The sequence below is a fragment of the Hippoglossus stenolepis genome, chromosome 11, assembly GCF_022539355.2.
Source record: "Hippoglossus stenolepis isolate QCI-W04-F060 chromosome 11, HSTE1.2, whole genome shotgun sequence".
Taxonomy (NCBI): Eukaryota; Metazoa; Chordata; class Actinopteri; order Pleuronectiformes; family Pleuronectidae; genus Hippoglossus; species Hippoglossus stenolepis.
The window spans coordinates 10250700-10278507 of NC_061493.1; the positions used below are offsets into that span (position 1 = coordinate 10250700).

General features: G+C 41.0%; 2 protein-coding genes and 1 non-coding gene across 7 annotated transcripts; 2 read left to right on the forward strand and 1 right to left on the reverse strand.

Moving 5' to 3' along the window:
- Positions 1 to 382: 382 nt before the first annotated feature.
- Positions 383 to 14569, forward strand: LOC118117886 (homer protein homolog 3). Of its 4 annotated transcripts, none has more exons than XM_035170524.2 (11): positions 383 to 525; positions 641 to 689; positions 4157 to 4313; positions 5914 to 6045; positions 6170 to 6274; positions 7003 to 7011; positions 7250 to 7383; positions 9829 to 9985; positions 12576 to 12683; positions 12801 to 12881; positions 12970 to 14569. In XM_035170524.2, exons 2-11 carry the CDS (start codon positions 667 to 669, stop codon positions 13153 to 13155), a joined length of 1092 nt encoding a protein of 363 aa, XP_035026415.1. In that variant the 5' UTR covers positions 383 to 525; positions 641 to 666; the 3' UTR covers positions 13156 to 14569. The 4 variants fall into 4 exon arrangements, with proteins under 4 accessions (XP_035026415.1, XP_035026417.1, XP_035026416.1 ...); XM_035170526.2 differs by having other exon boundaries at positions 7271 to 7383; XM_035170525.2 differs by lacking the exon at positions 7003 to 7011.
- Positions 14570 to 17809: 3240 nt separating this feature from the next.
- trnan-guu lies at positions 17810 to 17883 on the forward strand. The gene has a single exon. It is a non-coding gene; the product is annotated as a tRNA-Asn (tRNA).
- Positions 17884 to 18275: 392 nt separating this feature from the next.
- On the reverse strand, positions 18276 to 26854 carry LOC118117216 (ceramide synthase 2). Of its 2 annotated transcripts, none has more exons than XM_035169275.2 (11): positions 26715 to 26854; positions 25715 to 25885; positions 24450 to 24567; positions 23629 to 23747; positions 23380 to 23437; positions 23154 to 23204; positions 22117 to 22209; positions 21278 to 21406; positions 20548 to 20657; positions 20002 to 20155; positions 18276 to 19894 (listed from the first exon to the last, which is right to left on the reverse strand). In XM_035169275.2, the coding sequence occupies exons 2-11, from the start codon at positions 25879 to 25881 to the stop codon at positions 19667 to 19669; spliced, it is 1227 nt and encodes a 408-aa protein (XP_035025166.2). In that variant the 5' UTR covers positions 25882 to 25885; positions 26715 to 26854; the 3' UTR covers positions 18276 to 19666. The 2 variants fall into 2 exon arrangements, with proteins under 2 accessions (XP_035025166.2, XP_035025167.2); XM_035169276.2 differs by having other exon boundaries at positions 25715 to 25882; positions 26715 to 26845.
- Between the last annotated feature and the right edge of the window lie 954 nt (positions 26855 to 27808).

A 27808-nucleotide genomic window follows, 5' to 3' on the forward strand; every position in this document is an offset into this window, starting at 1 on the left:
ACACGGAGGCTGGTTGGCTGCGGGCAGACTGACACCGTTTCCCCCCCCGCTCCTCCTCCGCCTCCTGCAGCTGTAGCGGCTGCTCGGAACCTCTGGAGCCAGCAGGTGGTACTCGACCGTCCGCTGTGTCCCGCTGCTGAGCGCGATCAGGCGGCTGGATGAGGAGCTGAGGAGGCTCAGAAAGAGAGAGAGAGAGAGGGAGCTGTACCAGGAGGAAAGACAAAGAGAAGAGGGAGGAAGGAGCAGCTGTTGCGTCTCTTCTCTCCGGGATGGACACAGCCGGGACCGCGGTCATCCAGGTCAGCCGCTCCGCCTCCTCCTCCTCCGCCGGGCTGTGACTCTCCGGCGGACCCCGGTCACCGGCGGGACGGCGCCGACACTTGGCCGCCTGCAGGAGTCTGTGCGCGGCTGTTGGCTGTGAAATCCTCCGGAGCGAAGCGTCTGCAGCGTCACAGTGAAACAGCAGCTTGAGTGTGGAGTTACTGACGGATAACAGACGCAACAGGGTTCTAACACCGACATGGGGTGAGTGTGTGTGGGTCAGTGCATTTAATTAGCTGGTCTTTTACAGGGAAATCTTTTAATAACAATTCCTCTATTATTTGTTGAGTTAATAAATCAACTTTTTCTGTTTTTCTAGAAGAGAAGTCTCAGTCACCTTGTAAGATGTTTCCTCACCACAGAGAAAGGTAAGAACATCTAACAGATTTGTTCTACATGTGACCTTGATATATAATCATGATTATTATAAGCTTTATTTGTATAATAATAATAAACTATCTATTAGCACATTTTCAAAACAGCTTCAAGGGAAACTGTTAAAAAGCAAAAAGTAATAATTTAAAACCAAGATACAGAAATAAAATGTAACAGATGAGAAAAGAGTAAAAACAAGAGCAAATGAAACAAGATCAAATTACTAAAATAGACCATTAATTACAAACTGCTTCACAAGAGGATAAAACAACAGTAACACAGCAATAAAATAAAAAGTATATATATAAAACTGCAGTCCACATTCACCTTACAAAACCCTTATCTAGATTTCAATACAAGAGAAACTTCTATATTGTGATATATATGTATATAGTAATTGTAGTAATGCTGCAATGCAGGGTGTGGAAACTGGTTGAGGGTCAGTCCTCTGATGCACACGTGCACATCTGGAGCAACGTTCCGGTTTCTTCTTCACGTTTATATGAGCACAGATTCTTCTGAATCCTTGCAGAATCTAATTAATGTTGATTAATAGACTTTAGTCTGATAAATTAACACCATTATTATTCTGTGAAACTATCAGAGTTTTCAGAATATTTGATCTGTAATTCCCAGTCATGACCGTGCTGAGGATGTCAAGTCAAAGTCAAGTCAAAGCTTATTCGTATAGCAAATTAAAAAAAACAGCACAGGACCAAAGTACTGACCAGGATTAAAATAGGATAATAGATAAATATAGAAATACAGATAAAAACAGAGAACAAATAACATTCATATTTGAGAATTTGAATATTACACAATAGCAAATGAAACCAAGGTCTCAAATTGAAATCCAGTGAGAAGAACTTGTGTTTTAAACGTTTGTAGGGTCTGATCAGTTCTGATATGAAGAGGTAAACTGTTCCAGAGATCATGGTTCTTTAACTGGAGCTGCAAGTGAAAAAGATGGGCAGAGATGCAGAGCATTAATGTATGTGTCGGCTGCTGACTGGAATCAGACCTTGTTGCACTGCTGCCTTTTACACAGATTAGTTAAAAACTATACAAGTTACAAGCAGCTACTTCTTTTCCTTTAGCAACAGCAGAAGTGGAGCATCTGCACCAACTGAAAGAAATAACACAAGCTTGCAAGCATCTCATCAGAAATCAGGGGGCGACTGGAGGAACTGGGTGAAGCAGATTGTGGATATTGTGGTTGTTATTAGTGGGGTTATTCATCCTGAGGTGCCGTCCAATCACTCTCAGGCTTTGTTAGACTTAGACGCCCCCATAAGCCCTGGAGGCCACCTCCATCTGCTGAGGATGAAGGTCGGGCAACATTACATATTACATATCCTTTAGCTGACGCCTTTATCCAAAGCGACTTACAATAATAGCTTTCAAAACAACCTTGAGAAGTGATTGACTGCTGTCCAGTTACACACACACACACACACACACACACACACACACACACACACACACACACACACACACACACACACACACACACACACACACAACATGAGTGTCTCAACAACTATTTTCACACACAGTAAGGAAACAAGTGTTGACAGATACACACACACTTGCAGCCTGTTATTCTCTGTTCCAACATGTGGTCCTGACTGTGTGAAGCTCCTAACTCCACCTCAGGGGGGTTGCAGGTTTGATTCCTGGTTGATCATGAGTGTCAGACAGCATATGGACGTGTGGCCACTTCAGGTAATGAATGTGTCGTGTGTGGCCTTCTTGTAAAATAGAAAATGTGGCCCAAATATAAACTTGCTGTGATCTAGGTGAGGTGTAATCTGGATGTGAACCTAAAGTGGCCCATGTGGTAAATGGTGACTCTGGCCCAAATAATGCAACATAAATTTGGTATGGGGTATTGCTGTGGCTTACTTGTGGCCCGGATCTGGCAAACAGGAACATATTACCCAAATATGTGGGCCGGATGACAGTGGGGGCCAAATCTAGGCCAAAACACTTTGCCTTGTGGGATTGGCCCCTCTGTATAAACTGGCCCCTTTATAGCCCCTGATTTAGAAAAGTCTTGGATGCACCACTGCCTCAAATATTTGACATAGTACCTTCAGTATAAACTGGGGACATCTTCACTTTCATCAGTTTCAAAAGTAATCTCTAAAAGTCAAATTCACAATCAAGCAGAAACGTAAAAAGTCTACATAACACAAACATAATGTCTTCCATGATGACAGTTGAATTATGTCGCTAGAAGGTCAGAGATCAAATCTCACTCTCGTCTCAGGTCAGTGTTTGAAACTAAGCGGCAGATCCACTGACAACAACAGGATAACTCTGAAGTGACTAGACTTACAGCGCAGGTTACTATCAGACTGGAGTGCTGTCGAAATGCCACTGTTCATATCAACGTCTTCACAATCGCACTGTGCATGCACGAGTCCATATGATGTTCCTTTTTGTCACCATCTCCAGAAGACCTGTTCCTGGATTTGTGTGCCACTAATGGGGTCAGATATAATTGTACAGTGACTGGCCAAAATCATACAGTTCTACTGGGAACAGCCACAGCAATTCACAATACACCATAGAAGACGAAGAACAGGAAGAGGCAGTTTAGAGTCTCTATTTGTTTGGACTGTGGTAGGAAGCCAGTGTAGCTGGAGAAAACCCACGTAAACACAAGGAGAACATACAAATTCCACAGAGAGAGACACTGGGCAAACTGGGATTCTAACCAGGATCCTTCTTCCTGTGAGGCTCCATTTTAATATCCACTGATCTGTTAACATAATGAAGTTAATATTTGTTTTCTCTAATGAAAAAAATCTGTTTAAAGGTGACTGGGTGGATGGTGGACTTTTGGCACATACATTGATGTTAAAATAAATAGGATTAACTATTTGACTTTTCTTTCGGCACCATAATCAGGTCAAACATTCAGCAGTGAGATTTGGTTGCATTCTTAGATTAACACAACATCTCAACACAGTGTGGGGATACACACTGGGGAAATCTGCTTTCTGGACTCCATCTGGAGAGGAAGAAGGGAGTTAAAAGGAGAGCAAGACCTTTAGCAGTCTTGCTATTTAAACCACATGACTGTGGCTAAACCACCTCCCTGCACTGGATACGTTGTTGCTTTATTTACCTTGTATCCAGGAGACATCCCTGCAAAACACTGCCAGGAGAAGAGCAGAGGGCGGAGGGTGAACGACTGGGGAGAGGGTTCAGAGCTTTTAGTCCTCAGCGTCAGTCTCAGCCTGTATATGGCTGGTGAATGACGCAGGAAACAGTGAAGGAGAACGAGCCAAAGGACCATTCCAACATTATCCTTGGATGGCAGAGTGACACACAGAGATGTCTCATTATGAAAACCATCAAGGATTTACCTTTTAAGCAAAAGCAGGACACATAATGAGGATTTCACAATAACATTTTCCTCTCATCATTTCTCCTGTGTTTCCTCCTCCAGGGAGCAGCCGATCTTCAGCGCCCGGGCCCATGTTTTCCAAATCGACCCCAACACCAAGAGGAACTGGATCCCTGCCAGCAAACATGCCGTCACCGTGTCCTTCTTCTACGACGCCAACCGGAACGTCTACCGCATCATCAGCGTGGGCGGGACCAAGGTGAGAGGGGAAAAAACAAGGCCAGAGTTTTCAAATAAACGCCAGATATAGATCCAGAATTTGGTCACTCCAAAGTCACATGTAAACGATGGATCTTTCATAATCAGACACATATTTCTGAGGGATTTACTCAAAGCTACACACTTTGAATCCAGTGAAGCTGACGGCCTTGGCATCAAAACAAGCTTTTCAGTATTTGTGACAAAAGCCGAAGGTAAAAAAAAATCATAAAACCTCTGAGGTTGAGAAATACGCAACAAAGCCAAAGCCCAGTGGGTGTCAACAACTCAGCAGGCCTGTGGATATAGATTATGAGGAACAGGCCCCGTCAAGCAGTGGAGTGGAGGGAGGGGGTGGTGGTGGTCTATCTGATCTCTTCTTAGCACCTCTTGTCTGACCCACATTTCTGCCTCCCCGCAGGCAGCGCGGGGGGGCGGCTGGTCGCTCAGCAGCCCAATCCTGCCAGGACTGGTGTCTGCCTCCAGAATAATCTTCACTGCTGCCGCCACCATCCAACATGTTATGTCAAAGCGTAGAAATGCAGACCGCCGGGTTCATGTAATCAGTTGTTGGACGGGAGTGAAGGAGGGAAAACGCCTCCTCCTAAGCTCCCACTGCCCTGCAATTCTGGGGTTTTAAATCAGTCCCATTATTGTAACGCTGGAGATGACGTACAAAAGGTTTATAAATAGGTCTGTTCTAATATTTTTTCACATGTGCTCAGGGGGGAGAGAGGTGGCTTCATCCACTTCCCTGAGAGTGAGGTGATGAACCTGCCGGATGCGCTCTGTGTCTCTTGGGCACAAATACCATTTTAAGTTGCCCTTTGCTCTCACACTGAACAATAAGAGCTCGTGGTCTGGCAAAGCTTTGGATTTGGATCATGTTCAAAACATTCTTTAAAGAACAAACACGTCTCGAGGGAGAACGCGCTTGTCTGAACATCTGATTGTCAGGAATCCCAGTGGAGAAATAATATTTCACATATGTCTCAATGAGCAGATGTTTTCCTGTGTTCTTCACTTCTGCAGCAAACATGTGAAACATGCAGTTGTTTCTGTGTATTTTTGTACATGCAAAAACAAATAATGATGCAAAATGATCATTTATTGTAAATAATGTGACATTTTAATTTTAATTTAATTTATTCAATTCAAGGTTATGATGGACAACATATATGCTTTCTTGAAATATACATTCGATATGTAAAATGGAAAATATGCCTGTCAGAACTGTATTTAAAAATATCACACAAGTTTTATTCCTAGGTAATCTATTTCTTTATCTTTACACTTTCCTGCACAAGACATGAAAATGAAAAAGAATACAGTGTGTGAGTTGCACCCCCTATGAATTTGGGATAAAAAAGATTAAGATTAAAGAAGGAAAATGCATGAGCGTTACCTCTCTCTGACCCTCTCACTCCAAGGATCATTTTAATCTGTAGAGAAAAACAAATAGATCTGCTTATTCATGGTTCAACTTTTTGTTGAGTGTGTTTTTTGTGTTTGCTGCTGAACTCCCAGAATCCTCTGTTTCATTCACATGTGGTAAACCGACTTTATGAGTATGATCACTGTTGTCACCTCTGCATCTGCAGGCAATTATCAACTGCACCGTTACACCCAGCATGACGTTCACCAAGACATCCCAGAAGTTTGGGCAGTGGGCTGACAGCAGAGCCAACACTGTGTATGGTCTGGGTTTCGCTACAGAGCAACAGCTGCACCAGGTAAATTATACAACAGAGGTGAAAAACACGCTGAAAATACTTATTTCACGTATTCTGTGCTTCTCCTGTGGTTAATTGCTGTATCATTGTCACGTTTCTTGTCACTTGTCCTGTTTTTGAAAAGTTCTTAGATAAGTTTAAGGAGGTGAAAGATGCAGCTCGTCTGGCTCGTGAAAAGTCGCAGGATAAAGAACTGGCCAACACAGCACTGACCATCGCTGCTCCTCAGGTGAGGCAAATAAAGCTTTTAGAAAAGACAGCGTGAACGTGAAAGTAGAGCAAGCCTCCGCAGGTGTCCGGCAGAAAGTGTAAATGTCATGAAACATCCAGCAATGCAATTTTTTTAGGGGCATTTGAGGATAGAGGAGACACCAAGTTTGGATGCAGGCACCTGTGTGATTCTGCAGCGGCTCAGCTCTCAGTGATTGAAAAGGAGCAGGGACGGAGGGAAAGGAAAGAAAGGCATAAGAGACACGAGCTGGGTCACTTGTCTCAGAGGGAAGTGAAAGTGAGGGAAAACTAGGACGATGGTAAAATTATCCCTCGCCGCTCGGCAGCACACCTCATCCGCACACTCTCCACCCGCTGCTGCCGACAAGCCTCCAACAAACTAATAATAAAAACGTAGTCAGCGTGGGGTTCCTCTGATCAATGGAGACTAATTTCCCATCAGTTACGTCCGCCTGGTCATGAAGAACATGCCCATTTCCTTTAAATTCTACAGCCGAGCAGATTCCAAGTGTCTCTCACGTCCGTATCGATTAAATGAACACATCAGAGGAGCCAGAGCTGCAGAACATTGCCAACTGCGTCATTCATTTTGTACGTGACTCTCGCTAAGTATCAGTGTGCTGTACAACTTATCACACAGCGCCGTATCATGGTCATAATGTATGTTGTGCTTTGTGTTGACATGTTTCTTTGTCTGTTCTTCTTCCTGATGGACTTGCTCTGTAGTTCTCACAGGTGAGTCTTTCCCTGTTGTTTGAACGTGTGAATCCTGTAAAGTCGTTTAAAGAACACGTGATGAAATTGGAAGATAGAAAATAGGAAGCATTTTTAAAAGTAGTTCTGTTTTACAATTTAACTTTATTAAACATCTGGATTCTCAGGTCTAAAAGTAGTTCCTCTCTGAATAACACATTTGGCGTTGAGCTACACTGATGTGCTGTTAGGAGTGTTCATTTACTGATGTGTCCCTCAGGACCTCGCCGACGAACTCCAGTCTCCTCCTGTGATGTGTGTGAACGGACCCGAGGACAAGCTGTTCCGCAGCCAGAGCGCCGACATCACCCTGTCCTCTGAGAAGGAGCGTATCAAAAAGATGCTCTCTGAAGGGTAACAGAGTTCTCAACACACACACACACACACACACACACACACACACACACACACACACACACACACACACACACACACACACACACACACACACACACACACACACACACACACACACCTTTTTCAGAGTCTAATCTCAACTTCTGTTTGAACACTTTGTGTAAATGTTAAGTTTGCGGCTTTGATCCGGTGATTGTACGTCTGCATTCCCTTTTTTATTTTTTTTAAATTGTCAACTCCCTGTTTCTTACTCTTCTGCAGAGTTCAAACTCGACGACTGATTTAAAAACTAGTGAAAAAGTTTTAAAGTCACGGCTTCATCCCTTCGCCAACAAACGTGCGTCTCACAGTTTTCATCAGTGGATGCAGTTGAACCAGTTGTCATGCAGACGGTTCACATGGCCGAGTAATGGAACCAGTTGTGATAGTGATAAACAACAGGTGATAACCGTCTCCGTGACAACTGAATCAATCCCCAATGACACCGACAGCTCCAGTTAATCTTCAGTAAATGAGCTGTGTGCTAAAATAGAATTGTAATTTTTTTTTACAGTGTAATATCATTGAATGAATAATTAAACATTTGGATAATACTTTCATTCCTTTCCTTGCAGACAGAAAAATGAGATTGATACGGTTGTGCGCTTAATATGAAGTGTGGAATAAGCTTAAATCTAATTGTATTGATATATTTTGCTGCAGTAATTTAGAAAACTGTACAAACTGGAGTTTATTGAGAGTATTTGACCTCAGTAAATTGAGAACTGGATAAACTCCATGTAGGTTTTTCATTATTTCATGTGATCGATAATATTGATTACACTTGAGCAGGTAATCTGTGGACTTTAGCTTCCGCCCTCCCAGCAGTGTTCAGAGAATTAAAATGGTTTGAATGATATGTTGTTCATTAGAGTTTACACGTGTTCAGTGGTTCTGTTTATTAAGCTTTTTTGGAAGCGAAGAGGCCATTGTTGAGGTGGAGGTGACTTCACATGAGGCTTTTGAGCCCTTTGAGCCTCCCACAATGCTTCTACATCTTACAGTTCAATTTTGCAACAGAAAGCTGCTTCTGAATGGTTGCCATGGTAAACTGTTGCCATGCAACAACCTCAAGCCTTCAAGATGTAGAGGAACACGGTGAAGACGAAGGATGATAGATGAAGAGCGTCTGATCTTTTCTGCAGATTACACAAAACTTAATTGAAATTGATGACATTTAAGAATCAACGATGTTTAGGTGCAGCTAAAAAACTGAGAAGAGGCCTATTTTACTGTCTTTATGTGAATGAATAATGCATTTTATTTTATTTGATAGGAGCAGTGTTCATTAATCAAAATACTATAAATGACCTAAAGTTAGCAGTATAAGCTAACTTCCATCTGTTGTCCCTAGCCAGTTTTTACAAGGCAACCTGAAATCAAATATAATGACATATCTTATATAATTACTATTATCTATGGATATTTCATATTGGGACTTAATACATTTTATTCACAGTCCCAGGTTAGAATCAGCCTCAAGCCGCACAGATATGGATTTTTTTTTTATGCTCACAACATTTTTATGTGGAACCACGTTCCGCAGGACTGAATCAGTGTAGGCTCATGTAAAAAATTAATCTGATGAACTACACAAAAGAAGCTTAATAAGCACAACCTCTGTCTTCTTATTTGTTCTGTGAAGCTAACGAATGTCACATTATACTTATACTCATTATACATTTAACTTTCATATTCAGTCTCTAATAAAGACGACTTCCCTCCAGGATCATATTACTGTGGGAAGTGTTTAGTCTTGTTTGCGCATTTTCATTTTAAGTTTGTCTTTGTTACGAGACGTGTAATGACTGTCAGTCTGGGCTGTAGTTGTGCTGCTGTAGATTGTAGTCCATGTTAAAGTCTCTATAACAGTGTAATAGTGACTTGGGGGTTGTGCTAGTGTTTCATTATGTTCCAAAGTTTAAGCAGCAGGAAACTTTTGCTTTTCAAATATTCCGTCTCATGTTGCTCCAGTGGATTGTGCTTATTCAACAAGTTCATTCAGGGATACTCTCACCATGACTCAGCTGACTTTTCAAAAGGCAACATCATGAACAGACAAGATGTGGCAGATTTCATTCCAGCCAAAAACAGCACAAGACATTGTCTGTGAAGAAAACCAGTTAAATGAATCACTGTAGTTTGGATTAGACACGTGACTACCACATTAAGTGGTTTACAGTTCAGATAATGGACAATAGTACTGAGTATATATAGTATAGAACTAACTCCCCTCCAGGTCAAGTATAAATGTTCAAAAATATAGCACTTAAAAGACTTCTTATCTATTTTGCCTTTATATATAATTCCATGCCACATATGCCATATAAGGCTTATTATACAGTATTATATGCATCATATAAAATGCATCACTGGTTTACAGTTTTGTGTTTTTTTTCCCAGGTCTATTTGTGAGATGAACCTGGAGGCTGAGCTCTTCACTCTGCAGGACAGCAACTCAAAGCTGGTGGCAGCTTTGCACGAGGCTAATGCTAACGTGGAGCAGTGGAAGAAGCAGCTGGTGGCGTATCAGGAGGAGACGGAGCGGCTGCGAGACCAGGTGAGCCTCTGCTGCAGAGGACGCTCTGTTTGAGTGTGTTTACCCTGAATTAGCCAACATTAAACAGGCTTCTTAGAAACGTTGCCCTCAGGGCTGTGTATTTCATGTATTGCAGAGACTATTTAAAGCAACACTACGTAACTTGGCTGAGCAGCAGCGCCCTCTGCAGCCACCCGAATAATCAATTCTGTTGGGCTTTGTGTCCGAAAAAAACAAAGCCTAAGTGAAGTCACTCACAGAACTGAAACACAACTAAACAGTGGATATTTCCCATGATCCCCGGTTTCCTGCACCAGAAGAGCTGCTGATATAACAAATACACCAAACTATATTAAGAATTATTGATATTTTTATATTCCTCATGTGAATATTGGGGATAAACACTAGTTTTTAAAGTCTTTTTAACTGATGTATTGTTCGGCATTTATCTTGAGCTTGCTGATGGGCCTGATTCTGGTGATTTAAGTTACAACTATCAGTCAATTACTCAGGAGATTTTACTCAAACACCAAAGTTACATAGAGCAGGAACAGACTCTCAGGATGAGGAGTGGCACCATTCTCCCTATTCCAAGTCAGTGAACCTTCAAACTCATTTTGAAGCTGCTATTTTAAGGTAAAAAGGTTCGACAGTGTTGCTTTAACACTGTTTCTACCACCAGTTCTGATTGTAGAAAAAGGCCGAGGCACAGTTTGTCAGTGAGACAATAATTTTAGACAAAAAGCATTCATGCATTGTTGATTCAAAGTAGTTGTTCTTTTGGCCTCCATGTGCAGCACAGTCCTTGTTTATTCTGCAGGACCCTGCAGAGTCGGAGCTGAAGGTTTAGGTCAGATCTTATGGAGGAAAGTTTTTCTCAAACCAGAGCAAGGTGAGGCGGACAGGACTGGGTCTGTCACTCTGTTGCTCTCAGTAATGACAGCTCCCCTGGTTGTACTTTGGGTCGTCGCTTTCAGACACTTCATGTCCTTGGTTTTCCTGCACCAAGAAAGAAAGGACAAGTTGCTCAGGCTGGTGGAACTCTTCATCATTCAGTGACATGAGTTGTGCTGCAGGCGTTTCCCCTGCCAAGCTTTAATCGAGGCGTTCTCTGCTGGCTGAAGTGGTTCACTATAGAATGCATATACAGCAATGTCACATTTCACCACAGGGGAGTTTGGTCTAAATACACAGAGCCTCAGGAGGATTTTACTATTGAATTACCTTTCATGTTCCAGTGGAGGCTGATTCCTCCAGGAACGATCCCGCCTCAGGCTGACAATTACAAACCTTTCTGATTCAACGCTTTAAGACCTTGATCCCTTTCCATTATAGCCTGACTTCACAGTATCGATTGCTGCTTTGTAATTCTCAAGCACTGGATTTTACTTTAGTATTTCACCCCAGTCAACTGTTTTAGTCTGAATGAATTCATACAAGTCAGATCTATGTTTCCTTTTAGGCTGTAGGATCTCGTTCCCTGTGTCTGATGAAGGGGACCAGGTGGCTGAAAATGGTTCATGTCTCTGGGGTGGTGTGAGAGGAAGAGGGGTTTGTAGGACAGCAATATCCTACTTTCAATGCCCCAGTTAGGAAGAAATGAAAAATTACCAGAGGGAGCTGGCATCCGCTCGCTTCTCTTTTTTTTTCTTCCTCTTCTTCTTTCTGCTTCTAGTCTCAACCATACATGGTTGAAAATGACTTGCCTCTGTCAGACACAGGGGGGGTGGAGGAGACCTGCTGTTTCTGTCTTGTTCACTGCAGTGAGGACGTCTCTCCTGTCAATACGATAATGGTTTCCAGTCGGCCTGTTGATAAATCCTTGTTGTGGACCAGGCCGCAGTCAATGGAAATATGAGTCATGACGAGCAGAGAAAGCACATCGGGCTAAAGTTCTCACAAAGTCATTCAGAAAGAGTAATGTGTTTTTTGTGTTAGAACATGAATACGTGTTGTGCAGACTAGTTTGAATAATATGACTGAATATAATGAATTATGTTGAATTATTATATGAATATAATGCTATTAGCCACGTGTGCTACAGCCAGATTTTACCTTCAGCACAGATTTACACACTGTTAAAGGCACACATTTAAAGGATACATTAAATTCAACATAAGATGGGTTTATACGAGCCAGGTTTATTTGTAACTGTATGGTTAAGATCGTAGGTAAAGATTTATTTTAAACATATGCTTCACGTTAAAGTCATTTAGTGCGAAAATATCAAACAGACAGGAAAGAGCAACAGATTTTAATAGAATAAAAATAGATGACTGTATTGTGAGAGAAACTATTTCAGGTTGTTAAGGAACAACCTGTTGTTCTACATAGGAAATAATACTAATAATAATTTTAAAAAATTTAATTTTCTTTGGAAAAGTGAAAACATACAGACTCCATTTATAATAGGCTGACTGTCACAATTCCAGTTTTTTCTTTTGCAAGTAAATGTCCATCCACAGCTGCAACCATGGTAGTTTACATTCCAATTTTATAATGGTATTAACTCAAAGGAAAGAATATGAAACAGGTCACACAAAGTCTGCCTTTATAGCTGCTATAAATTCAATCCACGTGTGTGTGTGTGCGCGTGTGTGTGGTTTGTAAGGTGTCTGAATTGGAGACCCATGGGGGCCATGGCCCCAGTGACCTGCTGAAGGACGAGCTGACCCAGTCTCTAGAGGAGCTGGAGGCGCTGCTGAAAGCCAAAGATGAGGTTGGTTCCACTTTCACCATCAGCTTCAGTCAGATGTGGAAAGATGTCATGTTCGTCTCAGGTGTTAATGAATGATGCATCTACTCAAACTACTGTGAACCTTTCACTCTGTTGCAGGAGATCCACATCTTACAGAGCAAGAAGGCTGACTACCATGAAATGGAGCATGATAGAAATGAGGCCATGCACAGATTACGGGTACGAGCGTGATTATCACAACAGAAATGATGTGCACATTTGTTGAGTAGTTGAATTAAGTTGTTAAATTTCCCTTGGGTCTCTGCAGGAGATGGAGATGCGTAATTCAGATTTGGAGCGGCGCATCCAGAACACAGAGCAGAACCTGGGTAACTCTCTGGAGGATCGGGATCGCATGGACACTGAGATCCAGAGAGCCATAGAGATTCTGGACATCAAGATCTTTGACCTTAATGACCTCCGCCAGAGCCTGGTTAAACTCATTGACAAATAAGAAAGAAAGAAAACACAAATCCATCAGAGAGCAGGAAAGAGGAGACTGAGTAAAAAAATGTGTTGGCAGCAGCTAGTAAAGGAAACAAGATGGAGCTGGTCCCTGTCCTCTTCAAGCACAAGAAGCACCTCGGCTGCAGGAAGGCGACTCCACATGTGCGTTGCGGCAGTGGCTGCGCTGTGCTCACCAACACACTGCCGGTGTTGGCCTTTAAGCAGCGGCTTATACACGGTAATGCTTGTCCGATCTAATGTAACGCTTCATGTTGCTTTCAAGGTAAACATTCAGTGCAATAAAACCAACTTTAAGGTAAGTGCTTAACACTGCTAGACATTTACTATTGAGAACTGGTGCTTGTAGTTTTTCATGTATGTTTTTTTTTTTCAAGTATGACTTTTGTATTCAAAAAACCAACAAACAGCGATGCAGTGTCAATATGAACAATAAGAGGCCTTGCTTTTATTTTTATTTTTTCACTGACAGGTCCAAATTTGACAATGAGATGAGTCAAGGAGAATTCAATAAAACAGTGCACAAGACAAAAGTACTTTGAAGAGATTTACCTGTTTAACAACCTGCATTCAACATAGTAAATTAACATTGAGTTTGATTTGTGCAGAGATAAACTTGTGTATTGTCTTGTCGTCGCCTGTGCGTACTGTAGCAGCTACAATGTGGTGTCGGTGAAAGACAGAGAGGTTTTCTAAGTAATGACGTACATTAAAAATCAATGATACAGTTGTGCTAATACTGTTCAATACAACAGGGGAGGCATGGACACACAGCTTGAACATGGATCTGAATATTGACACCAAAGATCAAATGTTAAAAGCAGTCGTTGGCAGCAGCTCGTCTCTCATCACATCTGTGTTTAAACTTGTGAGGAACCTTTAGATATAAAGTAAGTTACAGAAACTCTTAGGTAAATGTTAGTATATGATGTATTATGCAATTAGAATAAGGATAAATAAGTGTTTTTAGAATAATATATCAAATAACGCTACAGTGATTAACGAGTAAACGTAAGAAATAAAAACCATCACTTAGATTAACAGATAAGTTTAACTGACATTTGCATCATCTCTCAACTTAGCCACTTATTTATGATCGCTGCCCCTCTGAATAAACACGTGGCTCTAAATGCTGTGACACATTCAAGGACATTTAGGAGACATTGTTGTCCTGTTGTTTTTCAGCACGTTACCTTTATCACCATTTGCCATAGGCCTTGAAAGTGTGGCTGTACTGTGTGAAAAAAGACACTGTTTGTATTGTATAACATTGTCTATAAAGCTCTGTTTGTATAAAATTATTTTTCAGGCCTTACTGTTCTGTTTAAGGATGATTGTGGACAGCGACGCCAGCTCTCTGAGCTTTGAACGACAGTTTGGAAATAAAAACAAAGAACACAGTCGCTCGATCATCTGAATGTGTTTTCTTTCACCAACATGTGCCGAATGAATTTTTATTCCAACAATAATATTAATACGAATCCTCAGAGGGAGTAAATGACATTGATGTGTATTAACCTTTATTTTCTAGGACCATTGGAGAGACAGTGATTCAGTGACGGAGACATCAAATTCTATCGTAGAAACTTCAGCACAATTGTTGCGTTTGCTTTGTTTATTATATTTGCATTGTAAGGTCAGATTGTGATTGGTAGGTTGTCGGTTCGATCGCCGTGGACACAGCATGATAAATGTGGGTGGGAATAGGTCATTCCTGCACTTAAAATGCAACGAAGCATTGATTCTTCGAACTGAATCCTCTTTAAATAGTCCAGATTGTCAATATACAACAAGAGGCCTACATCACACCGTGCAGCTCAATATAATCCATAGTTTGAACTAGATGTCCTGTTCGCTGGCAGCTACACATGAACATGCAGAACATGTCTTTGGATCACTGGTCTAATTTAACATGATTTGATGCAGTTGCACAAACCAGGTTCACATTCTGAAGATTGAACTGAACATTTCCTCCTTGTCAAAATGTTTTTTAGACGATTCAATAGAATGTCATCTCATGACATAGAGCCACATGACCATCTCGAAGTCATGAGATGACATTCTAAAGAGAATAATGGTTTAGTGAGAGCCTCAGTGAGCCACTGCTTAGATTCAAATTAGAGAAATTAAAAAAATTAGAGTCTGTGCTGTAGAGATTAGCGGATGGATCCGCGGTATCAAGGTCCCGACAATATATTCGCTCAACCAATGTCAATCCTGACTTTTCACCTGTTTTTCTAGCATCAAAGAACTAATAAACCAGTGAAATAAAAAACTAAAGACACTTTTAAAACCAAACTTACCGGAAACATGAGCACCGGTGTGTGATAAGAACTACCTCAAATGACTGAAACCATCTTTGAGAAAGATTTATTTGACTTATAGTCTGATCCATATCTCATCTACTAACATGGAGGAGGCAGAGTTTAAGGCCTATACTGCAGCAATCGAGACACTTAAGCTTCACTCTTGGGGAGCAGTCATGTTGTCCATCTATATATATAGTCTACAGTCAACATTAAAGCAAGATATACATCTCCTTGATGAGCTTCACTTGTTTTAGTCTGTTAATAACATACAAATAAAATGAAAAGAGAAAATAAAAAGAATGAAAATCTCCCTCTCATTGGTAGTAGGAGATTTTGTATTTGAAATATTTTGTTGCCACGGAAACAAGCTTGCAGTTACATCTTCCTCTCTGAGAATGAGTTTGTCTCACGAATAAAACAGTGTGACACCTTTGTGCAGACCATCTTGTCGCAGTTGTACTTTTGAGCCAGCTGCCTCAGGCCAGCAGGCTGTTGTCCCACAGGGTGAGTCCATCCTCCAGCTGATTGCCAGCAGAGATGAAACACTTACCTCCAAACAAAACAGTCACTGTTGTGAACTGGTGATTGTGTCAGGTATAGTTTTTTTTTCTTTTAATGTGTTTTATATCATATATCATTTTATCAATACTTTCTCATTTAATACATTCTACTTTTCTACTTTTTTTGAATAACAGACTCACAATGTTTGGGGGATTTACACAACAGATATTATATTTTACTGGAGGATGAGACACAACATTTATTTAAAAGGCTATATAAGATAGTTAGATAAATCTGATCTAAAGAGAAAACTGGTCTTTACTCTTTATAATGGCAGTGAGCCAGTTAATGTATAAAGAAGTGATGTAGTTACTCTGGGATTTGTACTCTTAGAGCATATTATTCGATTATAACATGTTATGTTTTCCTACAGATAAAACTACAGATAAGTGTCACAGCAGCCATTTGTCTTTTCCCACATCTGTTTAACTCTATGACAGTATTACACACTGAAGGTCAAATGAGACAGAGCTCCTGCAACATGCTGCTGATCCAGATCCTGTACTGATAGTAAGTCACTTCCTCATACTTAGAACTAACTGCCACATTTCACTGTTATCAGCAGGGATTTTTAAATGACAAATAACAACAAAATTATGCATAATTCAAATAAGCTAATAAGGGTTCAAACGTTATACACCCGTGGGTAAGTTGATCACATTTGTATACAGCCAAAAATTATTAAATAGATATTATTGCAACTATAAGTGACTTTTAACTGATATTACTGTGCATTTTCCTACATCAAACAACATAAACAATTGTTTTATAAGTTATAAAATGTTCACTGGAACCTGATGATGTGATTTGTTTGTTTTTTGTCTGCTCCACTGATACATCTGCATAGAAATGGAGACATGCTGTAGATCTCCTGGCACTGAAGAACCAATGTGTTCAAATAATAAGTAAACAAGTAATCATGTAAAAAGAACAATAATAAAACGAGTATCGTCCCTGGGTGGACTCGAACCACCAACCTTTCAGTTAACGGCCGAGACGCTGCACCTTGCGCGGACAGGATGGTTCTCCGAAAAATAGAATGCAGGAGAATGCAGGAGCTCTGTCTCATTTGACCTTCAGTGTGTAATACTGTCATAGAGTTAAACAGATGTGGGAAAATACAAATGGCTGCTGTGACACTTATCTGTAGTTTTATCTGTAGGAAAACGTAACATGTTATAATCGAATAATATGCTCTAAGAGCACAAATCCCAGAGTAACTACATCACTTCTTTATACATTAACTGGCTCACTGCCAGTATAAAGAGTAAAGACCAGTTTTCTCTTTAGATCAGATTTATCTAACTATCTTATATAGCCTTTTAAATAAATGTTGTGTCTCATCCTCCAGTAAAATATAATATCTGTTGTGTAAATCCCCCAAACATTGTGAGTCTGTTATTCAAAAAAAGTAGAAAAATAGAATGTATTAAATGAGAAAGTATTGATAAAATGATATATGATATGAAACACATTAAAAGAAAAAAAAACTATACCTGACACAATCACCAGTTCACAACAGTGACTGTTTTGTTTGGAGGTAAGTGTTTCATCTCTGCTGGCAATCAGCTGGAGGATGGACTCACCCTGTGGGACAACAGCCTGCTGGTTCAAACCTCTTCAGTCAATCGTGGCGCTCATTATCATACTTGAGATTGAAGGTAGACCAATCACTACACGGGATTACATTCGATGGCGTTAATCACCACATCACATCTTGACTCATTCTTGAAACATTTATAGTTACTTTGCCTTTCCGATGACCTCGCGATTGTCTCTGTGGCGCAATCGGTTAGCGCGTTCGGCTGTTAACCGAAAGGTTGGTGGTTCGAGTCCACCCAGGGACGAGCCGCACTGTTCATTTACCATCGTTCCTTTTCTTTTTGGTTTATTATCACGATTGAAATCCACTGTCATCCTAGATCCGGTCTCACGGTGGACAGCGAAGGTTTAGTCTTTTATATCCAGTCCATGGTTTAGACAGAAGATCCCGCGCGAACATCAGAGTTTTCCAGATGTGTGACATGTGTGATGTAGGTGTGTTGTCTGTACACACGATTTCACGAGGACACTTAAACACAATACGTGACAGTATTGACAAATGGGTTTTGCCGGCAATCACGTGGATCGCCAGTGTAGTAGCGCTCCCTTGTGGCAGCGACGACACACAACAAGTGTTATAAAGCTACAATGTAAACACAATCTGAGTTTAATTTAAAGAGAAACATTACAAGTTAGCGATTATCAAAATAAGGTATTTATGTTTACATGTAAACAAAGACTGACGTCACACAGTCTGAACAGCTCCTGTTCAGATGAAGTTTAACACGATCCGTATTTAACGTGACACTTAAAACGGTTGTTAATCCCAAAATACTACAAAGTAAACCATTCAAAACATTACACAATTAAAACGTGTGGTTTGAAATGGCCACAATAACACTATGTACAATTTATGTGTATACACAACTTGTTAACCGAAGTAAAGCACTTTAAAAAAAAGTATGAGCAAAGAGTATGATGATTAAAAATAACAATTTATGAGGTTACAACTCACTTTTCTCATGGCGAGTCTCCTCGTGTAAACTGGTCACGTGTTTGAATTGGAAAAAACCCGTAATTTAATAATTTTTCCTAAATTTTAATCAAATCTATAATAGAAATGTAACTGTCCTTGTGAGTTCACCTCTGTCTCATCAACTCTAAAATTATATTATGTTGGGTAAACCAAACGAGTTAGAAAAAAAGCACCCTGCCTATGGATGTAACAGCCACCAGATGGCGCTGTGATACAGGAGTTTCACTGACTACACATGCTGGAGGCACATTTATTTCCATTTCCATCATGAGGAATGTTGAGATTCATATAAACATTATTCTTTATAAAGAGATCTTGCTTGAAATGTTGTAATTAGAGAAGGGTAAACCTTTAGTTTCTAGCTGTGAATGGTCCCAAACCCGAAACATGGGGACTAAAGCAGAAAACTACACTGAACCACATATTAAAACGATTTTATTGTTTTAAAACGACAACCAGAAACAGACAAAGAATTTTAAGCACTTAAACGTCTACTATAAATGTCGATTTTTAGATATTTTAAAACTTTACATAAAATCTTCTGTCTAAGCTGTTAGTTACTATTTCACTTTTTGGTTTGTTTTGTGAACTTTGCTGAATGAAAAATCCTGTAAAAAATTCTGCAGTGTCAGTTACAATGAGCATCATCAGTCGGCACTGAATAGCTACTTTAAAAGGATCATGTTGTCAGTGTTACTACCACTGAACTCTGACTTGAGTCGTCCCAGCAGCAGCAGCAGCCGCAGCCCCAGTGGGATCTTGAGTCCTATCAGCAGAGGTGCAGCAGAAACAGCCGGGGCCCATCACCCAGTCGCTGCTGAATCAAACCCGTCCTCTGCTTTGTCAGCACTTTTACAAAGAGGAACAGTTAAACTCTCACCTACGTCCTCATCTAATGACACTCTTAATTAAAAGTGAAACACGGCCCCATCAGCGAGTCAGACTTGTGCTGTCCAGTGTGATGACTCATACTCATGTTATGTCGTTCGATTTATAAACCACAAGGTCGTTTTAACCTTGAGATGGAGAGAAAAGTAAAAAAGGTCAAGTCTCTACTGAGCTTTGCGCATCCTGTCGACTGCCGATGCTCTGTGGTTGGTCAAGTTATTCAGGACACAGCTGTTGGTCAGCATAGACAGCTTCGAGTTCAGGGCACCTTTACTTCTCTCCCAGCAATAATCTCCCCCTTGATCAGCGGTGTCCTCTCCTCCCTTATCCTCCTCCTCTTCTTCTTCTTCTTCAACCTCGCTCTCGTCGTCACTGCGCTCATCTTTGTCCATCTGAGGGCACGAGCAGATACAAGGTTTAATGTGTACAACAAAGCTGAGGATCCAGTGTAAAAACTGAAAGTTCGATCTAAATTAGAAATGGCTTCTCTGATTCTCACCTTGCCTTTCAGGAACTTGTAGACCATGCGTAGGATTAATCCAGCCCAGAAGATGTGGAGAACCTGCAGCACCATCAGCAGGATGTTGAAAAAGTAGTAGCCGACAAAGGGCTGGAAGGTCTCCATGGACAGCACCAGGGTGGTGTGGATGAGTCTGTGAGCGGTCAAATAATTACAGTCAACTGGAAAAAGGGTTCATGATTATAGTCAGTAATGTAAAAGACCCTGTTCACACCTGGTATTAACATCTGTCCTGAATGTGTCTCCCACTTGTGATAGGATCCTTCATATGTGGCCCGGGACCCATTTGCCTTCACACAGCAAATAGAATGTGGCCACATGTGTCCCACAGCACCTCTGAATGTGGTCTGAGAGTTCAGATCTCAGGACGCATTCAGGAGCTGACCACATGTGATGGGATTACTCAGGATGGATGTTAGTACCAGGTCTGAACGGGGTCTAAAAGTCCTCCATGCTGCATTAAGAAAGTTGTATGGGCCTCCTAAAATGAAAAAAAAAAAAACACCTCAGGAGAGAATAACTTACTTGCTGGGGAAAATCACCAGTCGAGTCACAAGGAAGACCACAGCAAACACAACAAACAGAGCGTCACACGTTCTCCTCCAGCCTGTGCCGTAGTTGAACATCTTGGCGGACTGCAAAGATATAGATAATAGACTTCATAGAATAAACAATGCAAACCGTGTGAGGTTCACATTAGTGATGACAGGGGATTCAGATAATGGATAAACAGGAAAATATTTACATTAATAAGGGGGGGGGGGTAGCATTTGTGGTTATACTTAATGTAGAACAAGGCTAAGTACATTTAGTCTCTGTGTTGATTCCTTCCACATGTACAGTGTAGTTCAAATATAACCAATATTTGTACTGTTTTTAGTTTTTTGCAGGTAAACAAAGGTCCCCTGAAGAGCTTGTACAGATCAGGACTCAGTCACAGGACCTGCCTGCTAAAGTAAGTCCACTTCCCTGCAAGCGACGACACAGATCTCAGGCTCGATACTAAGTTTCTAAGAAGAGCCCGGAGCGCAGCGTGAACCTCTGAGTGCAGACAGTCAGCTCCTCTCTCTGTGGTGAGGCTGCACGGAGGCAGAAAGGTGGCCAACCAGGGGATGAATCCATGGTGACTTGCTCTGAAGAGGCTAATTATATTTGTGATGTCCCCTGTGTCTGTTGAGCTGCGGCTCTAGAGTCTCACAGGACTCCCTTTTTGGATCCAGCCACAGTTTACATTGGGGGGTGGGGGGTGAGTTACCTCCAGCAGGATGTCAGAGAGGTCGTGAAGCGCGATGACCAACGTGCCGATGCGGATGTAGTTGGCACAGTAGGAGAAGGTGAGCAGGAAGATGGTGGCCAAATGGTGCATCACCTGTTCTTTAAAATCCTGGCAAAACAAACGTAGAAACACTCAACAACACGAAGGCTCTGTCACACGTGGTGTCAACATCCGTCCTCAGACATCCCATCATAAGTGGACAGCTCATAGGTCTGTCAGTTCATACCTGGCATCAGAATTTGACTCCAGTGACCATGATCAAATCTCTGGTATACAAATAAACACAAAGGTTGTTTCTGTTCACGAGCCAGGAGGGGCTGAGTGAACCAATCATTTGGGGGGAAAAACAATATGTGGCGGTCAGTGTTGATATTGTGGCTGCAAATAAAACAACATGTGAGAAACGTGATGAAGTGTAAAAGTAGTTCTGGTTCATTGTGAAAGTGTAGCAGGTCAGAGGAGGTCAGCGGAGTAGTAGATCCTTCATATGGCCCAGGATGCATTTGCACTCACACTAAAAGAAAGTGTGTGGTGGCACTGTGGTGCAGTGGTTACTCCAGCTCCCTCCCACAGTCCACAGACATGCTGGCTGGTGTTAGTTAATTAGAGACTCTAAATTGACTGTAGGTCTGAGATCCACCCGCCTCCCGCCCATTGTCGGCTGGAATTGGGTTTACACTTTTACCCAGAGCTGCCCACTTGTGATCAGATCACTGAGACGGATGTTAATACCAAAACAACCTTGATATGTCAACAGTCATTTGAATTTCTCTTTAACCACTAGTCAATAATTGACAAAATACCAAAGAGGTCCTCACCTTCCTCTTGACGTCAACAGAGATCCGGAGCAGCAGAGAGCCGTAAAACCCCAGCTCCATCATGTAGTACCAGTAATGAGCTCTCTCCATGGGCTGTGGAGGACGCATATTTCAAAGTCACACAGGTGGAGGAGGTAAGATTTATGACCTATAATGCAGCGAGCCACCAGGTGGCGATCAAGACACTTTGGCTTCACTTTTGGGGAGTAGTCATGACATCCATTTTTATATGCAGTTTGTGAGAGGCATCTATGATACCAGTGTGTGGTATCTGTCAGAGCTTAATTAATGCTGCAGGTGTCCCAGTGGCCTAACGGACAAGGCACTGGCCTCCTAAAACAGCTTTTAGAGTTCAAATCCCATCTGGACTAAATAACTTGCAACAGGGCTGCTAAAATAAATTAAAAAAAACACCATTAAACCCTCTAAATGTTTACAAACTTTGGGGAGAAGTTATCTTTTTTTCTGATATTTGAATACACCAGGCAATTTATTGTTTGAGAACATACTTAGCAGATAATTCATAATAAAAGTAATTATTAGTTGCAGCACTAAGATAAAGTTTTATTTACATAGCTACAATAATAATAATACAATAATATTTGTAACAACCTGGAGCTGTGGTAATAGTCTAATCTAACTCATTCCTTCTTTATCATGACATTCCTGATCATGGGCCTCTATCATTGCCTCATTAGATCTATTACATAGAAGATAATTAAACTAGTGTAAAACAGGGGAATCCTTGCTCTCTGTGATGTGAATGAGGAAACTGATGCGGTTTAATTTCCTCTTAACAACCAACTTGATCTGTTTCCTTCAAAGTCGGATTTCACTCAGACAAAGATTATATATATACTGTATGTAGAGAACACAGTTAACAACTTCCACATATTTAACACAAGGCTTTCCTCATTGTTGGACCTGAACATGTATAAATTCAGACCTGCTCACTTACCTGGTGAGAAATAAATAACATTCGGAAAAACTATTCTAACAGAACAAACTCTGTGACACAAGGTAAGTAATATATTCACCTGTAATGGATACTGTCTCCAACATTCCCTGAGGTCCCACAACCAGGGTTTCTGTTGAGAAAAGACAATTCAAACAGAAACCTTTACCAGAGTGAAGGACGGCTATAACGTTAATGTTTGAATTATACTTATCAGCTTTAATTCACTTACAATTAATGCATTTTTAGCAGAAATAAAAGTGTTGTGGTTCTATGGTATTGCTGTAACACAATTTCTTTAAACTCACATGAATCAAGCTGGTGAATGCAGCCGTGAAGGAAATGAAGTAGAAGAAGAATCTCCAGCTGCAAAATAACACATGAGATCAGAAACTCTCAACACTGGAATGAATAACACTTCAGAGTCTAATCTTCTTTCAAACTTCACTGGGTTCTCGAGGATCTACTTTTTTTGTCTGGGTTTTGCAGCAGGTGTTCTTGAGGGAACTGATCTGTGAACTAAAGAACCCAATGGGCTGTGGAGAGACGTCACTTACGCAGCTTCGCCAAACTTCTTGGTTTGACTCGGCCGGTCTTGGTTCCTGCGTCGGTGGAACCAGGTCTCAATCTGTCTCTGGGTTTTGCCGCAGAGCTTCATCAAACCAACGATTTCACTCTGAAACAACAACAACGCAGGGAGAGAGAGAGATTCTTTCATCAAAATCAAAATCCTCTCAACTTCACCATCCACAACTATGTCACATGATGCATGAGAGTGTAAGCAAGCATTTTACAGTTGTCGCTGGTCGGGGCAGACCCTCAAAATGGTCACAAGATAATTCTAGGGTTTTGAGAGATGATTAATGGTGGAGGAGAGAAGAAAAACAAGATTATTTCATATAAATTTGTATTCCTTTGTTAGACTTTTTTTTTTTAAACAAACATTTTTATAACTAGTGCAGTGCTCTTTCTAAACACGGCTGCTCTTTTGGCCTTTGGTGATGCTGTGGAGCTACTTTAGAACTATTCCTTGTTATTAGTGAGTCCTCCTCAAATAGTTCTACAATTTACCGAGTGAAATGTCTCTTTGGTGGAACTGCCAAGTAATCACAGACATCTGATATGAGACAGGGGGCCACAACTAGGGGCTTCCTTGTTGTGAGGGGTCATATAACAAAATGAATGGGAACCACCGATTTCATCTTTCAGCAGCACAACACATTTTGTAATCTTATCATAGGTCTTTGACAGAGGATCTTCTCCGGCACAGAAACTACTACGATAACTGTCAAAAAGTTACTTTCCTCGGTTGCTGAAAAACATCCCCCAAAAGAACCTGAGCATGTTTGAGTGAGTGTGTGAGTCCTTTCAGACCAACCTGCGTCGGCTCTCTGCTCCTCTGGGTGTAAAACGACTCCAGCCTCGGGGAAGGGGCCGCGGTCACCTGTAATCTATTCTTCACCCCCAAACATCTGCCCATTGGTGGGGCAACAAACCTTGGGGCGAGGAGAACAAAGAAGAGCTCACACAGATGAGGACATAACACAAGCAGTGGGACAGTCACGGGGCCAGAGACTTATTGTATAAACAGTTTGAAGCCACAGGTAAACATTTGAGCTTATCCAGTGTGTGTTGATTTAGTGTGTTTGAGTCCTGGTGTGCAATTAGCATAATGAGAAAGTAATGTAAATATAATACAAACAGCATATTTGCAACTTATATTACTATAGTATATAATGTAAAAGTTAAGATATGTCACATGTAGATACATTATTGTCCCGTGATATAAAATATATATCTTAAAATTTCTGACATACTGGGCTGCGAAACCCTCAGAATTCTTATGTTGGGTAAAACTTTTTTTTTTAAACTCAATATTATGGAAACAAGACGAAACAAAACAAAAACAAGTTTTCACAGGACAGAAACATGAGGTCATAGAAAACACCAGAATAAAGCAGTTTAAAGTAAGAACGTCACAATAGTTTAAATAGATTTAACAAACAATTCGACTCTTCACTGGTGTGTGTGTGTTTGTGTGTGTGTGTGTGTGTGTGTGTGTGTGTGTGTGTGTGTGTGTGTGTGTGTGTGTGTGTGTGTGTGTGTGTGTGTGTGTGTGTGTAGAGAGAGATAGGCTTGTTATGCTCTAAAGCCCACTGCTTTGGACTTAATCTTTTACTTTGGACTAAATTCTAAAATTCAGACTTGATAAAAAAGAATAAACTCTTCCATACAAGCAGGACTTGTTCTACAGCTATAATTGAAAGTATCTGTGGAAAATAGTCGTATCAGCACTCTCCTCCCTCTCTTTCTTTCTTTCTGCCGGGCTCTCTCTCCGTTTAGTCCCCAAAGGATTTCTTTTCCTGAAGATAACAATGCCTGCCCTGCCACCTGTTCACTGCCCCGCAGATCAGATCCTCTTACAAACACAACATCCACAGTACAGATACTGGATGATTGGTTGCCATCAAGAAAATGCTGCATGAAATTTTGGAGCAAATTTGAATAATATTGCCCTTTTTCACGTGTGATTAAAAAGCTCAGATAGTCGTGTTTGTACGTGGCCGTTCCTGCAAAACACCAACAATATCCCCAGCACATCACCCAGATCTGCACAGAACAGACATCAGGTGTGATTACTACCTCTCAAATGGGTAGCGCAGGGTGACAAAGCCCAGCGCCAGTGGCAGACCTAAGAGAATGTCCAGGGGTCGGGGTCGGTCACAGTCCGCCAGCTGTTCCATGTCCTCCCAGGTCACACCTGGAGGGAGCCAGTATTCCTGCCTCCACAGGTCGGGCAGCAGGTCCATTCTGCTGTGGGTGGATGTGGAGGAGAAGAGGCGAGGAAGAAAATTCAGGCACGTTGAAGATGATGTTTAAAACAGATATGTCCACATAGCTGAGCCTCAGACCAATCAGATATGATTCATCCGCAGTCTGGAGGAGGTACTTGGATTTGATGGAATTCAGATTAAGAAGGACAGCATAGTTTAAAACCTGCCACAGCAACCTGTCTCTGCCTCAACTACAAAAATACAAAATAAGAATATTAATGCTATCAGTTCTAAGTTGCAGCAAAGCTATTAACATAAAGCTGGGCCAAATTATATCAAGATAATAAAGACATCACATCAATTATATCGATATTTATCATGATAATCTCATTTCTCTTACTTTTGGTCGAGGTTTTAAACAGCAAAACATTTAGCAAATCTGAGGTCAATTAATTATGTGCTACCTGCTCACTGTGCATTTTATTGATATATATTGTACTTTTGTTACATTGCTATTGATAAAGATTATATTGCGATACGTGTAGATATTGTTTTATCACCCAGCCCTATGTTAACAATACATTTAATTGATCATCTCTCTGCTACATAATGTAAATAAAGCCATAAAACAACCATGCATGTAGTTTAAAAAGAAGTGAAAAGAGAGTCCCTAAAATAACTTTCAACTTCATTATAAACACCACAATAAAAACGTGAACTCAAATGGAGAGAACCAAAACATAAAAGTCTTTGGGTTTTGTATTTTGACCACAATGAAAACAAATAGTGTAGAGCAGCTACAAAGTAGAAAGTAAATTCCAGTTGAAGGTAAACTATTTGAAGAAAAGAGCCACAGAGCATGAACCCACCTGTGTTCAGAGGAACAACCCAACTGATCAGTCCCTGACTCACACAAATAAAATCCTCTTTATTCGGTGGATTTCAGTCTTGTTTTGCTGTGGATGAGCGTCAGTCCCGCTGCGTCCTGACAACGACTCCACGCAAAAAGTCGTGCAGGCATTCATCAAGTTAGACGTGATGACAGGAAGCTGCGGTTACTCAAAATAATAGACTTTGTATATTTGGGCAGGAAAATGACGAAAACGAAATGCAAATAAAACTTTGATATAAATTATTATTCCTACACGTAGAAACACGTTGATTTACATCAGTCAACGTTTCGTCTGCACATTTCTGCACAGCCAATCCACAGTCATACAACAGCTGACTACTTTATCAACCTTTATTTTGTCAACTTCCGGTGTTTGTCTGTCTCGGGCAGAATGATACAGCTTGATGGTTGAGTGGCCAATGAAAAACTAAGGGCGTCTCCAGTTACAGAGCTACAGTTGATGTGAGACATTAACCGAATCATACACAGAATCAGGCTGAATTAAAAGCAAGATCAAAAGAGTAGGATTTTCAAGTCGAGGTAAAGTGTAGGGGCAGCAGCAGAGATGCCATGAATATAGAGAGTTGTGTTTGAAAGCAGTTACAAAGGCCTTTACTATCCAGTCAGGACTAACTTCTCCATAATCATATTCAAATAGAAGCCTTGATTTATATCCATTCAAACTCTGCAGCCTCACCAGGTCTGGTTTGAGCAGCACGTGGTGGATTATTGTGAGTTATAAGGTCGTCAAACTTAATGGAGATGGGCAACTAACACTGAGTTTATGAACCTTTACTGAGTGCCATTCTGGCAGTAAACACGGAATATTTGACACACCTTTATCATCAGAGTATCTCATTACATTTCCTCAAACTCTATTGTCGGTTATACTGCAGTGGAAACGTCTCCTGCACACGCTAAGAACATATGCATATAGTCCAGGACACCTCCAGGACGTCCTAGTTTGAAGGGAGTGTGTGCACAGCCTGCTATTGAACTCACAAAACCAGGCCCTGGACAAATATCATGCTCTGTGTCTGACTGCTTTGACACAAACTCTAATGTCACAAA